The sequence below is a fragment of the Notechis scutatus genome, chromosome 3 (assembly GCF_049901735.1).
Source record: "Notechis scutatus isolate UNSWTSFEM ecotype Mainland chromosome 3, rNotScu1.2, whole genome shotgun sequence".
Lineage (NCBI taxonomy): Eukaryota > Metazoa > Chordata > Lepidosauria > Squamata > Elapidae > Notechis > Notechis scutatus.
Window position 1 is genome coordinate 80488299 of NC_142011.1, and position 17277 is coordinate 80505575.

Consider the following 17277-nt stretch of genomic DNA (forward strand, 5'->3'; position numbering starts at 1 on the left):
GTGGACAAGAGCCAGTGAAAGTTGAAATTCATTTGTTGCCTTTATCTCATGTTTCTCTAGCCAGGCAACAGAATGCTTCCAAAACAAGGGCCATTTAATAAGATGTGATATGGCATGAAAGTTAAAGTTCAAAGTAAAAGTCTTGTAAAACTACTTAAGTGAGAAATAGTAACCTGTTGCATTGTATCATATTTGAAAAAAATACACTGTGAGTTTGTGGTATAGATGTTACAGTTGTAAAAAATACTTGGAATGGAAAACCCATATAGTTTTTAATAGCTTACTGCATAAGTGCTAGAAGAAAAGTTTCCTTTCCACATTGTAAACAGATCAATCTGCTTGCCATTCAAGTTGGACAGACACACTTCATCATCCTTTATAACAAATAAGTATAGACATCTATTTCAACCTTAATATTAAAAAGAACTCTGCCTAGTCATGAATAACATATGAATGCTAAAATTGATATTTGCAGTTACAGTAATTTATTCTCGTGTTCCTTTGTGTTTTTTTTAAACAAATTTTATTAGTTTTTAAAGACAAACAAAATATAAAACATAAGAACATAAAACCTCTTTTCTGAAAGCTACTTGTAAATTTTAACAAGACAAATAAAACATTGTTTTATACAGCATAGTTCTAAGTTATCACATTTCCATATAAACACATGCATATCTTTTTCGAATTTCTCGTTATTTCTCCCTTTGCTTTTATTCAATTATATTTCTTTTCTATATTTGTCTATTTTATATGTTTTTATTCATTATACTTATATTTTCATCTGACTTGTTTACAGTTTCATTATTCTCTTCTAACATTCCTCCAAGGTTTTATTAATTCTCAATCAAACATGAACACACAAAACACAAAACATAGAAACATAAAACTTCTTTTTGGAAAGTGGCTTAGCCCCGGGTTACATCTTTTTGTACAGACCTAAATCAAATTCATGCTCACCTTGTATACAATTACTTATCTTATTTACCATTCTATATTTTCTATATAACTTCTCCCCTCTTTTCACTCTCTTAATTCTATTTTATTTATTTCATCTTAATTTAAATCATTATACTTGTATCTTTTGTCTGTTCTTTTCCAATTATCTATTTATCTCTTCTCTTTAAACACAAAATTTCTCCTGTAATCACTAATTGAAGTATGACGCCTTTCTATCTTTCCCCTAAGTTTAACACTTAAAATAATACATAATTTCCATTCTGATTCTGCTTAGTACATTCTACATACTGCGTTTTAAAAAGAAAATAATAAATTTATAATATAGACATATAGTTTCCATTCTGATTCTGCTTAATACATTTTACATTTTACATACTACATTTTAAAATAAGAAAATAAGTTTATAATGACATTAAAACAATAGCAAATTAAACATTCCCTTTAATATTTTATTAAATATTGAAGTCTATTATTAAATCTTAAGCATTTTGATATTTTAATATTGTGTTAGATCTTGTAATATTCCAATTTTCTATTTCAAATACAAATACTACAATACAATCTTATGTACTTTGCAGAATCTCTTTTTAATTATACTTTACCCTTTGTCTCTAAAAAAAATCTGCTTTTTTCCATCTTGTTTCAAGCCTTTGTGACTTCTTTTTCCTTTTTCCCTTCCTTTCTTAACCAATCTGGCCTTTTTGCCCCCCCCCCTTAACCTCCGCCTTTTTAGCTTCTCCTCTCTGTTGTATTCCTCTTTTCTGTTGCTTTCTGACACTGTATTGATTTTTCACCTTATTTTTCTCTTTCTTGGTTGTTTTTTTGAATCTTAAATTCTCCATTTTTCTTCCCCTCTTCCTCTCTTCTTTCTTGGCTAAAGTTATTTGTCCATTAAAGATGGCTTCTTCTTCTTGTTGTTGTATTTGCTGATAGGTAGAAATCGCCATTTCTAAGAAGTGGAAAACAGATCCAAAAAAGCCCTTGCCTTCTTGTTCCTCTTCTTTTAATTTTTCAAATTCCATTTTTAATTCTTCCACAGATAATGCCATTATAAAGTTTTTCCTTCTTTCCTTTTTTTAAAAAAAACCCAAGTGTTTTTAATCTTAGAGTAATTTCCAAAAGTCCCAAAGTCATCAAACAATCCAAACAAACACAAAATGTTTCATTTAGCACCTTCTTCCCTTTACACTTTCTCCTCCTGGGGCAATATCAATTACAAAGTTCCAAAGTATATTTTTGAAGTCTTACTGCAGTTAATCTCTGATCTTATAAACTCCAAGCCGTCTCCTCCAGCAAGATCTTAATATAAGATGTTTTTTTTACCTCTCCCTTCCCACTTATAGCAAAAAGCTTTTGATTTTTACCTTCTGTGCCAAGGCAGATTTTTCAATGTCCATTTGCTATCTCCGTAAGGAAGGAGAGTGAACTTTCCCATTTAACACTTTCATTTGCCGCTTTGACAGTCTCCTTTGGAAAGAATATATCATTAAAAAAAAATTAAGTTTCCAGGGTATTTGGATATATCTTAGTGTCCCGGTTCAGCCAAAAAACTTTCACTTTCTAAAACTTCCTCCTGCGCGATCTTGTCCGGTTGAAGGTTTCTTTGTGGCGGCCATTACTGACCGCCACTCCACCGCCTAAGGAAAAAGGAGTCTAGCCGGCTGGGGAAAGGGGTTGCGATATCCCCAGACTCCTGCCCGGATCTCCTCTATCTTCCGTTACCGCTCCGGGGTAACGACAGCCTCCAAATCCGGCTGGATCGGAGGCACTTCAGCGGCGAGCGTAGCAGGAACCGCGCACAGTCGCGGATTCCTGCCACCGCCGAAGCCTTGCAACCGGAAGTCTCTCCTCATTGTGTTCCTTTGTTATCGTTTACTTTATTGTTCTATTATTTTACTTCTGTTTACATGCCTTTTCAGTTTTTCTTTTTATTATTGTAAGCCACCTAGAATAGTCCCATGATTATTTATTTTACAAATAAATAATATACTCTATGTTGATTCAATGTTTAAGAAGAGAAAAACAATCCCCTTTAGTTTTCTTACTCTAAACCTATACAGATATCATGTTGCTCTTTTAGCCAAGTGTTATAATTTCAATTAATGTATTGTCTAATAAAGCTATTTCAGGATTTGCACATCTCACTGTCCAATCAGCAGCATTTTCGTTTACAATTTTTTCCAGATTTATATTTGAAACTGTAGGCCTTAACTTCATCACCAAATGCATTAGGTAATTAATTATTACAAAGCTAAAAAGCAGAAATATAAATGAGGAGAGTGACATTAAAAGACAGGGGTATCCTACTTTGGATTATTAGGTATAAAATTACTTTACAAATTATTTATTTCTATTTATTTGTTAATCGGATTTATATCCCACAATTTAAAAAAATTCTCAATGGCTTACAAAGGTAAATAAGCATCATGATTCTATCTAAGAATAGCTTATAAATAAAATTAAAGACCAAATTACAAATAAGGGAAAGTAAAAATAAGAATAACAAATAAGGTATTCATATACATAATTCTAGAGGGGAACTTCTTAGCAGATAGTATTTTTCCTTTCACTTTTCATAAGACATGCTATAATCACAGGATACAAAGAATAGATTCCACAGATTAGAATTATGAGAACCAAAGAGCTGTCTTTCCTACTAGATGCAATTACATATCCCTAAAATTCAGATGATGAACAAGAACTTACAGTTCTAAAAGGTGCAAGGTTGTACAAACGTGAAGATATAAAAGACATGATTAGTCATGATGGGATGAGCATCTCAGATAAATCCTTGATTTATGACCACAATTGGGCCCAGCACAACATAAGTCACTCGACTTATGACCACACTTAGGCCCAGCAAGGTGGTTTTTAAGTGAGTCATGTCCTATTTTATAATTTTTTTGCCATGGTTATTTATTAATTAATTTTTATGCCTCCCAGTCTCACTGATACAGCAACTTTGGACGGCTTACAATATAAGCAAATCTGCAGTGATTTGTTTACCATATTGTTGATAAGTACAGCATTTGTTAAGTGCAGTGAGCAAATCTGGCTTCTCTCATTGACTTTACTGATCTGAGGTAACAATGGGATAACATAATCCCAGAATATTGTACTTGTAAATACCATTGCCAAGCGTCTAAATTTTGAACCTGCGACTGTGGGGATGCTGCAAAGTTCGTAAGTGTGAGGACTGGTTGTAAGTCACTTTTTTCACTGCCACTGTAAATTTTGAATGGTTGCTAAACAAATAGTGGTAAACCAAGGATTACCTGTTATGGATGCCAGAAGGTGAAAAATGCCAGCCCCATTTGAATTAGTCCATTGCCTTCACATATAATAGAAGATGCTAGGGTGTTATTCAAGATGCTGCTGATTTCATGACAAGATTTAATACGTGGGCAATGAATTGAAGATGGCATCATCTTCTCCTTTACCTTTAGCAGCAAAGTGTTTTGGGCCTGCCCTAATCCAACATCCTTCTGGATGTTTCTGGGTCCTTTGCTATAAGCATATCCCTTATATTAGAGTTCTATGGCAATTCACAGTATATTTTTTTCCAGTTCCAATATTGAGTTTGGAAATTGATTCTGAAGTACTATAGTAACCTTAATGAGATGAGAGGTACACCACCCAACTTCCACATATAATTAACATCCCTTTGTTAATTGGTAATTATTGATAGGGTTCAGAACTATTATTTTTACATTGCAATTTTCTTCATAAACATGCCATTAAGTCAAGAATTTAAAAACAATATAAAACTGGGAACATATATCAAAAAACAAGTAATTTGGAAGCTGCATTTTCTGTTTCTGACCTCTCAATGAAAACTGAAATCAGTATTTGTAGTGAGGGAAATATACACTATACATAATCAACAAAATATTTTTATCTATTGCAAATCTAAATCTTTCTACTCCTAAATTTACATATTGGTGGGCCCCAGTTCAAATTATAATCTGGAAACAGCACTTGCTGGTTAAAAAAAAAAATCATATCACGCTCCTCACAGGCTTTTACACAGGATTATAAGCAAACAAATATTCCTACCCAAAAACTGAATCCGCTTAAAAAGTCCTTTACTTGAATCCCATCTTTAACGGGGCCTGATTATTATTAAGCAGAAATAAAGAGACTCCATTCGTGGACAGAGGCATACTCAGTGGCAAAGGAAAAGGCACTCTAGACATGCTTAAGGGCAATTCTACTTTTCAGCCTGCAAAATAGCCTTCTTCCTTCATCGCCGTCAATCCTGAGCAATCATGTAACCATCATATAGAAAAGTGCAAGATAGGGTTGTTGTTTTTTTTTTGGGGGGGCGCTATGCAAAGAATACAACTGCCGGAAAGAGTTGAGCCCCAGGAGCTTTCCAAGACCCAAAATCAACCCTGAGATATCCCAGATCATGAACCTTGCGACGTGACCGACTTTTCCCCTGGCCAGTTTAGCTACATTACCTCTTTGCTCTCCATTGCCGCCGCCGCCGCCGCCGGTCTCGGCGGGAAAACCGAGCTCCGCTTCCTTCTCACCCTGGCAACAACCTTAGGAGGGCCGCCGGGAATCATCCGAGCATGCTCGGCTCAACTCCGGGCATGCTCAGGAGGGGCGATCGACGCCCTGCCTTGCCCTTAGTTGGGCGCTCTCTTTGCAATGGGCTACGTGTTTCTGCCTAACCCGTAAAGGTGTACCCCCTTTTCTTTCGGTAAAATGGTGGTGGTGGAGGAGGAGGAGGAGGACAAGAGGAGGAGGAGGAAGAGGAAAAAAGAAGAACAATATTTTGAAAATTCAGGAACTACCCTTGCGAAACAAGCAGCCAGCCCAACATGAAGAAAACATGTTCAGTGGGCTCCCTACCAACTCGCTTCTATTCCCCCGGCTCGGACTCAATGCCAGTCCAAAACCAGGGCTCGATTTTCTATCCCAGCGGAAAACACGTAAGGCTATCTAAGAAGCCAAAGCCAAAGCGAATCAGCTTTAAGCATTAAATGAGGCTTTGGCGACGCAAAAGAAGCCTGGATGGCGCTGAAGATCGCAGGAGAGAACGTGAAACGTTGCTGAGGTTTCTGCAGCAGCTGCAAAGCGCAGCTAATCCTACTAAAGATCTAGATTCTAGAACAAGATCCTTGGCTAATACTACATCATTCTGCCTTTTTTTCTTTTTTCTTTTTTCTTTTGAAATTTCAATCATAAATAAACGCTTTTATTTATGTAGGCACATTTATTCGGAAATTAAACCCGATGAAACTCAATGCAGCTAAATAAATGCCAGGATTGCCGCCAGGAAAAGCGAATCCGGACACACCAAAACCCCCGTGGACTGGATTTTAATCCCAAATTAAGCGCGCGGGGAACAACAGCTGTAAATAAATAAAACAGCCCCGCGATCTGCTTCTATTTGTAACTGTAAGCCTTTTTTTTTTTAACCCTTAAGTCAAGCAAGGAGGTTTTTGGCAGAAGGAGCAATGGAATAATACCTGCTTGAAATATGTTAACTCACCGTCAAGTGCACGGCTGGCCAGCCGCCAGGGAACCTTCCAAATGTCGCTTCCCCGGGGAAAGAGCGGGAGGTGACGAGGAAGCCTCTTAATACATTCCTTTAATAAATCAGAGACGATCGGCTCCATTTTTTGCAATCTATCAAACTGCGCCCTTGGGCTCGCCTGCTCTTTTTCCTGGCCAAATAGGTCTCCGGCCGAGATTGAGCGGGTTTCTCGGGCTGGAGGAGTTCAGTTATGCTGACTTTCCGCCTTAATCCTTAGTTTGGCTGATTAGGAAAAAAAAAAAAAAAAAGCCCGAAGTGCTGCGAGTGACGCCGGAGCATAATTCACTGAGGGGAGACTGAATTCTCGAGCACGTTTCCAGGGTTTGAAACGAATCATTCCCGCTCTCTTCCGCTTGGAGGAGAGATGCTTCACTCACATCAAAATGCTTTGAATGACAGAACGGACATCTCACTGTAGAACAATTTAGCCCTAGCCAGCCTAGAACCATTCTCATTCATTTCTGAAACAATTCTCATCAATCTATTCATAATTTGTATTATATAACAGAATAACAGAGTTGGAAGGGACCTTGGGGGTCTTCTAGTCCAACCCCCTGCTAAAAGCAAGAAACCCTATACCATTTCAGACAAATGATTGTCCAATCTCTTCTTAAAAACCTCCAGTGTTGGAGCATCCACAATTTTGAAGGCAAATTGTTCCATTGATTAATTGTTCTGTCAGGAAATATGTCCTTAATTCCAGGATCGTTCTCTCCTTGATTAGTGTCCATCCATTGTTCTTGTCCTGCCTTCATATGCTTTGGAGAAGACAGTAGGTTGACCCCCTTTTCTTTGTGTCAGTCCCTCAAATAATGGAATCACTCCTAGTCCTTCTTTTCATTAAACTAGGCATGTACAATTCCTTCCACAGTTCTCCATCATGCAGAGTTATTGTGTGGAAAATAGTTATTAGTTATTTGTTTACTTTATTGTCATTGCAACTCGTACAGTGAAATCAAACACCATCTTCAGTGCACATCATGACCATGAAAATAAACACAAACACACATCCTTCACCCTTCACACATTGAACCGAAAACCCCCGACACCGCACCAATACTGCACTGTATAGCAGAATTCAAAAGAGATACTGCCCTGGGGTTGAAGCTGTTTTTCAGCCTATTTGTCCTTGTTTTTATTACCCTGTACCATCTGCCAGGTGGTAATAGTTCAATAAAACGGTTTCTAGGATGAGGTGGATCTTTGAGAATGTTTTGAACTTTATTAAAGCAGCGGGAGCTATAAAGCTCTTCCAAAGAGGTGAGAGGGCAACCAGTGATCTTCTGGGCAATGACGTTAACACTCTGGAATGCTGTCTTATCTGCCACTGTACAATTGGCAAACCATACACAGGTGCAGTCTGTTAAAATGCTCTCTATGGTGCAGCAGTAGGTCATCAGCAGTTTTTCATTCAGTTGTTGTTTTCTGAGAAGTCTCAGGTAGTATAATCTCTGCGGGGCCCTTTTGACCAGTACTGCAATGTGAGTGCCCCCGGTCAGGTCCTCTTTTATGGTAACGCCCAGAAACTTAAAACTGGCCACTTGCTCCACTTGGTCTCCATTGATAAGCAAGGGCTGGATGTCTGATCTGTTCCTTCTATAGTCCACTATAAGCTCCTTGGTCTTATTGGTATTGAGGACCAAGTTATTGATAGGAGGAGTAAGGTGACTTGGATATGTTCACCGCTTTGAGTAATCTGCGTAATTATTTTCTTATGAGATTTCTACCATACTATAATATAATTAGATTCCCAACTGCTTATAAATAAGATAAAACAATACATTAAACCAATAGAGTAAACCCAAATCATAAGGATATCAGCCCAAACTACCAGGCTGGCAAGAGGTCAAGAAGATCAGGGAGGGACCCTAATTTTATTTATTTATTTTGTCAAGCGATTATAAGATAACAGGTATAAGTATAAACATAGTTATGAATACATGAAATGGATACATATAAGAAAAATAAAAAGAAATAATAGGACAGGGACAGTAGGCACACTGGTGCGCTTATGCACGCTCCCTACAGACCTCTTAGGAAAGGGGTGAGGTCAATAGTACACAGTCTAAGGTTAAAGTTTTTGGGGGTTGGGGAAGAAACCACAGAGTCAGGTAGAGTATTCTAGACATTGACCACTCTGTTGCTGAAGTCGTATTTCCTGCAATCAAGTTTGGTGCTGTTTACCTTGAGTTTGTATCTATTGTTTGCTCTTGTATTGTTATGGTTGAAGCTAAAATATTCATTGACAGGTAGGACATTGCAATGTATGATTTTATATACTATCCTTAGATCGGACCGAAGGCAGTGTAGTTCTAGGTTTTCTAGGTCTCGAATTTCAAGTCTGGTGGCATAAGTTATTCTGCAATGAGTAGAGGAGTGGAGAACTCTTCTTGTGAAATATTTCTGGACTTTCTTCACTGTGTTAATATCAGATACGTAATGTGGATTCCAGACTGATGAGCTGTATTCAAGTATTGGTCTAGCAAATGTTTTGTATGCTCCAGTTAGTAGTGTGATATTATCAGAGAAAAAGCTACGTAGGATTAGGTTAGCAACTCTTAATGCCTTTTTGTCTATGTTGTTACAGTGGGCTCTAGCACTCAGATAATTAGAGATGAGTACTCCAAGGTCCTTGACAGAGTTTGGATCGTCAACAAGGTCTTGACTATTCAGCTTGTATTTTATTTTCTGATATATATTTTTTTGCCAATATGTTAGAGAGAGCATTTATTTGTTGAGATTTGAAGTTGCCATTTGTTTGACCATTCTGATACATAGTCGAGGTCTTTTTGAAGGGTAGCAGTATTGTCGGTGGTGTTCAGGGGTGGGATTCTACCGGTTCTGTCCACTTCTGTAGAACCGGTTGCTCTGAAGAGCAGCAAACAGACAGCATACATAGAACTGGTTCTATGTTTGCTGCTGTTTTGGCCCACCCGCCTGCTCGGGCTCTTACCTGACCTTTATTTCCTGCGTTTTCAACTGCAGCTGCTTTGTGCAGCACAGCTGCAGTTGAAAAAGTAGGAAAAAAGAGCTTTTCCAACCTCTGCGCACTTGCATGCAGCGCTGCTCAGCTGTCCGGGCAGCTCAACCGGTTGTAAATTGCACTCGTGCAATTCGTGCAATGCACGCGCATGTGCACGCAACGCAGAGCCACAGTCAAAGTCCCATCCCTGGTGGTGTTGAATAGCTTTACATCATCAGCAAAGAGAACGCAGTTGCTCTTAATATGATCACAGAGGTCATTTATGTAGAGTATGAAGAGAGTTGGTCCTAGAACACTGCCTTGGGGGACACCACTGTTGACAGTCACAGAATTTGATAGGACGCTCCCAATTTTGACCATTTGTTGTCTGTTTGACAGGAATGCTTCTATCCAGTTATGCAGGTGTCCAGAGATACCATAAGATTTTAGTTTTAGGAGTAGTTTGTCGTGTACCACTGAATTAAAGGCTTTATAGAAGTCTATGTAAATTGCGTCTATTGCTTTGCTCTGATTGAGTTATATAGTCCATACGTTTTTGCAGTGTAAGAGTTGCAGATTACAGGATAGTTTTTTTCTGAAACCAAATTGTTTATTAGAGAGTAGGTTGTTTGTCTCTAAGTGGAGGATGATGGATTGGTTAATAATTGATTCCATGACTTTACAGGTGACGCAGCATAAAGAGATTGGTCTAATGAGAAGCAGAGTGGTCAGCAAACTAATAATGTGGGATCCATGATTCTTTGTTCTTTGTGTACGTGCTAAAACATCGGAGCCGGAGCAAGGAACAAGGACAAATTGTTGCCATTTCTTAACCAGAACTGTAGCAAACTTAAACTTTGCAGCCTTGTATGCTTATGCGAATGATCAGTGCATGTTGTGTGGTGTAATGTGTTTGTGATAGGACGCTAACAAAAATTGCTACGTTAACAAAGATTGCTTCTAATAAAAGAGGGTTTCAGAGTTTGCTCTGAGCTCTCATCCCGGGACAACCTTGCGTTGTGTCTTCTTTCCATGAGAGACCACCACAAGTGGTGACCCCGACGTGATCTGCTGCGGGCAGATATGGGTTCTGCTCTCCTGTACTTATCGCCTGGAAGAGGCAAAGGTGCGCACCATAATCGATAACTGTCGCAGGCGACGATTATCTTCGTAAGTATGGGAGGAAAACTGTCACAACATCAGGAGAAGCATATTACAGAGTTGTTGAAGTTAGTCAGAACCAATTTCTTTATCTTTAGTTCTTCTGGTAGGGAAAAAAATCTGTTTGTCACAATCCAATGTTAAATTGTTAATGCGTACTGTATGGACGCAGTGTCCATAGTACCCTGAACGAGGTTCCTTAAAATTGGAAACGTGGAGACAGATTGGCAATGTTCTCCACGATGAGCTTCGGGCTGATTCAGAAGTTTTAACTTATTGGAAGATGGTTATTACTGCTTTAGAAGCCCAGCAACAGCCATTATTGAAACCATTATTGGATCCACCTCCGTATCAAAATAAGGTAGTCTTGTGTCCGCCTGTCTCGAGATTGGAAGTTGTGGTATCTCCCCTGACAGCTCCTAAAAATTCATCAGGAGATGTCAAGGTGGGAACTCCTAAAATAAATACACCCCATACTGGGAGAGTTCAAGCAGCTATGCAAGCAGCTTTTCAAGCAGGACAGCTGGAGGGGGAGGAGATTGACTCCATGCAATTGTTTCCCGTTCAGAGGCAAGTTGATAATGCAGGAAATTTACAGGCTGTCTGGAATCCACTGCCTTTATCTCTTTTACGGGAAGTAAAGAAATCTGTGAGGGAGTTTGGCATACAAAGTCCATATGTCCAGGGTTTGCTTCACAGTCTGGGGCAAGCTCAAAAGATGATTCCGCAAGATTGGAAAGACTTAATGAGAATGATTCTGAACGGGACACAATACGTGGTATTTGATGCAGAATATCAAAGAGAAGCAATTAACAGAGGAAATAATTCAGGGGGTTTGTATATTCCTGATCAAATCCATGGGGCTGGGCAATTTGCAACCGTGGAGCAACAGGCAACAAATCTGCTGGATCATTGCTTCCCCGTTGTTATGGCCGCTGTTATGGGAGTGCTAAGGCGAGTGGAGGAGGCAGGAGTGCCTACTAAATCCTTTTCACAAATCAAACAAGCAGCTACAGAGCCATACGCAGATTTCCTTGAGAAGCTCCAAAATGCCATTCAGCGACAAATTTCTAATCCGGAAGCTGCGAAAGAACTCTTGATGAAATTGGCAGTGGAAAATGCAAATACAGATTGTAAGCGGGTTTTGCAGCCTTTGGTCGCTCAGGGGGAGGCAACCTTGGCAGATTTGATTAAAGCTTGTGCTGTAGTAGGTTCGCAATCTTATAACATGGAGACCTTGGCTGTAGCTTTGCAAAAGGGTCTTAAATCTACTGGGAATTGCTTCAACTGTGGGAAGCCTGGGCATTTCAAAGCCCAATGCCGGGCCCCAGGGGGAGGTGCTGCTCTTTTTCGGAAGAGTCTTCCACAGCAGAACTCAAATCCTGGGGCATGTCCAAAAACAGTATGTCCCAAGTGTAAAAAGGGTTTCCACTGGGCGAATCAGTGCCGCTCTCAGGCTGCACCTTCGGGAAACCGATAAGGGGGTACGCAGCTAACCCTGCTCCAAAGGTTGCACCTGTGCTCAATGTATCACCAGCGGCTACAGGAAGTGCTGGTTTGGACTTACGAATGTTAAAAGATATCATAACTTTTCCAAATCAAGTTTATTTTGAGGACACCCATTTAAAGGGCCCCCTTCCTCCGCAAATGGTGGGGTTGGTCTTGCCTCGTTCCTCAGCTTCTAAGAAAGGGTTTTTTGTGATTCCAGGGGTTATTGATCAGGATTATACAGATATTATAAAAATTCCATTGTATTCAGATGTACCTGCTAATCTTGCAGCTGGAGACTCCATTGCGCAATTGATAGTGTTACCCTATACTCCAATTAATCCGTTGGTAGGGAAGCCTCGGATAGGGGTTTTGGGCTCTACAGAATGTTGTTCAGAGCTATTGGCTTTAGTGAAAAACATTAAGCCATCTCAGCCCAAGTTGAATTTTCTAATAGAAGGGAAATTGTTTTCCGGTGTTGTAGATTTCGGAGCAGATGTTTCAGTAATTTGGCAAGAAGAATGGCCCAAAGAATGGCCTACGGAAGATTCTCCAGCTGTAAGGGGGGTAGGAGGTATGCAATTTGCTAAAAGTAGTGTTAAATGGCTTGTGGTTACCCATGAATACAGGAGGCCAGGGGCAATTCAGGCTGTAATTCAGCCACTGGTAATGCCTTTGCATGTCAATTTATGGGGCCGTGATTTGCTTTCTCAATTTGGAGCTACCATAACTTTGCAGGATTGAGATGCTAAAATTAACTTTATTGTCCGAGGTTCCTGTGTGGGTGGACCAATGGCCTTTAACCACTGAGAAATTGTCTGCTTTGCATGAATTAGTACAGGAGCAGCTGGGTCTGGGTCATATCGAGCCTACCACTAGCCCGTACAACACTCCTGTTTTTGTGATAAAAAAGAAAAGTGGAAAATGGCGTTTTCTGCACGATTTGCGTGCCGTCAATGCCATCATTCAACCTATGGGCTCTCTTCAATGTGGCTCCTATGGTAAATGGGCATCTTTGCAGATTTATTTAATAAACATAAATAAATGAAATACAAGCACTTAAATATAATAAGAACTCATATCATAGAGAATCAGTCTGGTGTAGTGGTTAAGGTGCTGGGCTAGAAACTACACAACTACAGGAGTTCTACAGGTAGTCTTTGACTTACAACAGTTCGCTTAGTGACCGTTCAAAGTTACAACAGCACTGAAATGAGCATCTCCATGGTCACATGATTTACATTTGGATGCTTGACAATTAATTCACATTTATGACAGTTGCAGTGTCCTGGGGTCATGTGAACATCTTTTGCAACCTTCTGACAAGCAAAGTTAATGGGGAAATCAGATTTACTTAACAACCTGTTACTAATTTAACAACTGCAGTGATTCACTTAGCCATTGTGGCAAGGAAAGTTGTAAAATGGGGCAAAACTCATGTGTTGACCTGGGGTGTGGCACAAAGGCAACACAGTCCAATAAACAAGAAGAGTCCCTTTATTATCTCCAACTTTGCCCCCAATGTCCAGGTTACTTTCGGCTGGAGAAAACTCTGCCAGGAACAGTCTTTAAGTGGAGGAAATTCAATCTCAAAAAACAAGCAAACATACAAACTGCAACTAAAAATCCAAACAAACCACACTGCAGTAATTAACTTGAGAGAGCAAGAGAAGGAATTGCACATTGTGCCCTGCTAGTTTCAAACATCCTTTCCTTCTCACTGTCCCTACCACACCCAAATAAGGGATTTTATATTCATTTTTGAGATAATTTTCTTCTTTCTTCCTTGTCACCTTTAGTTTCTTTTTCTTCCATACTTTGCCCTGTTCCATTGCATAATCTTTAGCACTCACCTAATTAAACTATAACCTGGACTCTACATATTTCATAAGCAATAAGTGCTTTTTTATCTCTTCCTCCTATCTGAAATACAATCATCTGCATCCTGCAGTTAACCATTTTTTAGCTTTCTCGCCTTGAACCAGGGGTGGGTTTCTACTGGTTCTGTCCACCTCTGTAGAACCAGTAGCTCTGAAGAGCAGCAGACATAGAACCAGTTCTATGTCTGCTGACATTTTTGCGCACCCACCTACCCAGGCTCTTACCTGATCTTTATTTCCTGAGTTTTCAACTTCAGCTGCCGAATGAGGCACAGCTGCAGTTAAAAAGCAGGAAAAGAGGGCTGTTTCAAAGGCTGCTTCTCTGCACGCAGCGTGCTGATGACGATTTACACTCGCAGCATGCAGGGAAGCACATCATAAATCACCGAACCTTGTAACTCCCGAACCGGTAGTTAACCCTGTCATATCCCACCCCTGCCTTGAACCTCCTTTATGTCACACTTAGATTACAGTTTTATGCATTACTAAGTTACTATTATTGAGGGTGACCCAATTTTACACAAGGAAAAGTTAGTCAATGTTAGATAATTGAACAACAAGAAGGCTTGCGTGAGATTCAGTATACTGGCCAAAGAGATCTGGTAATGGTTTCTGAACCATTCCTAATATTAATAATATATAAGTAAATAATTTCTTTAACTTTAAACATTATAGCAATTACTCTGAAGATCTCTCTCTCTCTCTCTCTCTCTCTCTCTGTGTGTGTGTGTGTGTGTGTAGCTACAATCTTTTATAAGGGGACAAAATTTGAAAGAACCTACTTGTCCATGCCAGTTGAAACATTCTGGAGTCGTCCACCTTATTTGGAACTGAATGCTCCAAAGAAACTTGTATTATTGCAGATTTGATATTTCAGACTAAAAGCTTACTGTATCTCTGTACAAAATACATGGCTCACTTTTGGTTTGGGAGTGACTCCTAAAGAAAAGAAAAACAAATGTTACCAGGAAAGGCACAGTCTGAGGAATGAGGCTTGCTCAGAATATATTTCCAGAACAAACATAAACCATCTTCTGTCATTTGATTTGTGAAGCCCCGCTATTTCCTCATTTTTAATTTTGTTATTGTTTTAAGACAGCATCACCACCAAATGAATTCATAACTGGCTGATCAACCACACTCAACATGTAGTCTTCAATGGAACTGCATCTACATGGAGGGAGATATGCAGTGGGGTACCCCAGGGCTTTGTTTTAGGCCCAGTACTCTTTAACATAATAATCAAGTGGATAGATGGGGAACTCATCAAATTTGCAGACAACACCAAGCTAGCAGGAATAGCCAACACTCCAGAAGATAGACTTAAGATACAGAAGGATCTTGCCAGACTTGAATATTGGGCACTATCTAACAAAATGAAATTCAAGGGTGAAAAAAGTAAGGTTCAACATTTAGGCAAGAAAAACAAAATGCACCGATACAGTATATGTGGTACCTTGCTCAATAGTGGTGACTGTGAGAGGAATATCGGAGTCCTTATGGACAATCACTTAAATATGAGCCTGCAGCTGCAGCTGCCAAAAAGCCAACAGAGTTGTAGGTTGCATATACAGAGGGATAGAATCAAGATCACGTGAAGTATTAATATCACTTTATAATGCCTTGGGAAGGCCACAATTAGAATACTGCATCCAATTTTGGTCACCACAATGTAAAAAAGATGTTGAGACTCTAGAAAGAATGCAGAGAAGAGCAACAAAGAAGATTAGGGGACTGAAGGCTAAAACATATAAAGAACGGTTGCTAGAACTACATATGCTTAGTCTTACAAAAAGAAGGCCTAAGAGTGACATGACAGCAGTGTTCTGATATCTCAGGGGCTGCCACAAAGAAAAGGAGTCAAACTATTCTCCAAAGCACCTTAGGGCAGGACAAGAAGCAATGGGCAGAAATTAATCAAGGAGAGAAGCAACTTAAAACTAAGGAGAAATTTCCTAACAATTAGAAGAATTAATCACTAGAACAACTTGCCTCCAGAAGTTGTGAATGCTTCAACACTGGAAGTTTTTAAGAAGAGTTTAGATAACATTTGTCTGAAGCGGTGTAGAGTTCCTGCCTAAGCAGTGGGTTGGACTAGAAGACCTCCAAAGTCCCTTCCGACTGTTATTCTATTCTATTCTATTCTATTCTATTCTATTCTATTCTATTCTATTCTATTCTATTCTATTCTATTCTAATATACAAAGAGAATAAGACAACAAAGAACTAAGAAATGCAAACACAACAACAAAATAAAATATACTATTTTTCAGTATAGAAAAAAATCATATTGTTAAATTGTAACCGCACAGAAAATAATTAGTCTTTCCATTAGGCCAGTAAAGAGCTAGTTTATAGAGAGAAAATGAATATATATTTTCAATTTTCAATCTAGCATAATAATTCCGGAGTTGTCCAATTTTTCCAGAATTATTCTTTTTATGATATCACAAGTTCAGTAATGCTAGTAATAAAATAATATTCAGCAATAAAGTACTCAAAAGATAAGCGAGTCATACACGGAACTACATGTAAGAGCTCAGATTTCAAAGTCCCAAATGGGAGTGCTTCCTATTTCAGTTAACATCAGGGCATTGTTTCAGATGTCAAACAGACACATGCAATTTCTTCACGAAGATAAGCAAAACTAAACTATAAGCAGAGAAGCAAAGTAAGACTTTGATTCAGTCTGGAGTTCAGAAAGCCCAAGCAAGCTTTATTAGGCAATCTATTAACCAATTAAAAGAAAAATAAGATTCCAGTTTTCTACACAAGAATAAAACATAGGAACAGGATTTCAGGTAAAAAATCAGATGGTTTATAATTGTTTTGATGAGAAGGACAGTCACTTTATAATATTTATTTATTTATTATTTTCTTACTTTCTTTTCTCTTTCTCTTCTTCCTTTTCCCCCACTGCATCTTCTACTCTTTTTTTCAGGTTGTATTAGTTTTTACTTTTAAATATAATTTTTAATAAAATTATTACAGGAAAACCACTCAATTTTTGGAGAAATGCAAATAATAGAACATCATATGACTTTTATCCAAATACTGACTTCACAAGTGGGAAAAAAGTTAAGTTCATTTTAAAACATGAAGTGAACAAATTACTTTCCTATAAGATTTATATTCTAAAAGGTTGATTTAATTTGCAATGTTTGTAAAAGAATGTTCTATAAGTTCATTAGGAATGTTTACAATGAATTAAGATCAGAATGACAAACTTCAGTTCTTTTTTTAAAAATATTTTTATTGTACATTATTTATTATTGTTCATC

The 17277-nt window shown here is 38.6% G+C and overlaps 2 protein-coding genes across 8 annotated transcripts in view; one reads left to right on the forward strand and one right to left on the reverse strand.

The window, feature by feature from the left end:
- The window catches only part of ODF2L (outer dense fiber of sperm tails 2 like), a 36369-nt gene extending 29777 nt beyond the window's left edge, over positions 1 to 6592 (reverse strand). For 4 of the 7 annotated variants that reach the window (XR_015748628.1, XM_087960570.1, XM_087960569.1 and 1 more), the window contains exon 1: positions 5421 to 5543. Coding sequence is in view for 4 of the 7 variants with exons in the window: in XM_087960570.1 (XP_087816696.1) it covers positions 5421 to 5528 (108 nt within the window). In the remaining 3 variants the exon portion in view is untranslated. Of the gene's footprint in view, positions 1 to 5420; positions 6067 to 6460 lie in introns of those variants that run through there. The other 3 variants (XM_087960568.1, XM_087960566.1, XM_087960565.1) reach the window with 2 other exon arrangements.
- A 4319-nt stretch (positions 6593 to 10911) lies between these two features.
- LOC148131251 (endogenous retrovirus group K member 8 Gag polyprotein-like) lies at positions 10912 to 12108 on the forward strand. Its single transcript, XM_087959981.1, has one exon. The coding sequence runs from the start codon at positions 10912 to 10914 to the stop codon at positions 12106 to 12108; it is 1197 nt and encodes a 398-aa protein (XP_087816107.1).
- Positions 12109 to 17277: the final 5169 nt, after the last annotated feature.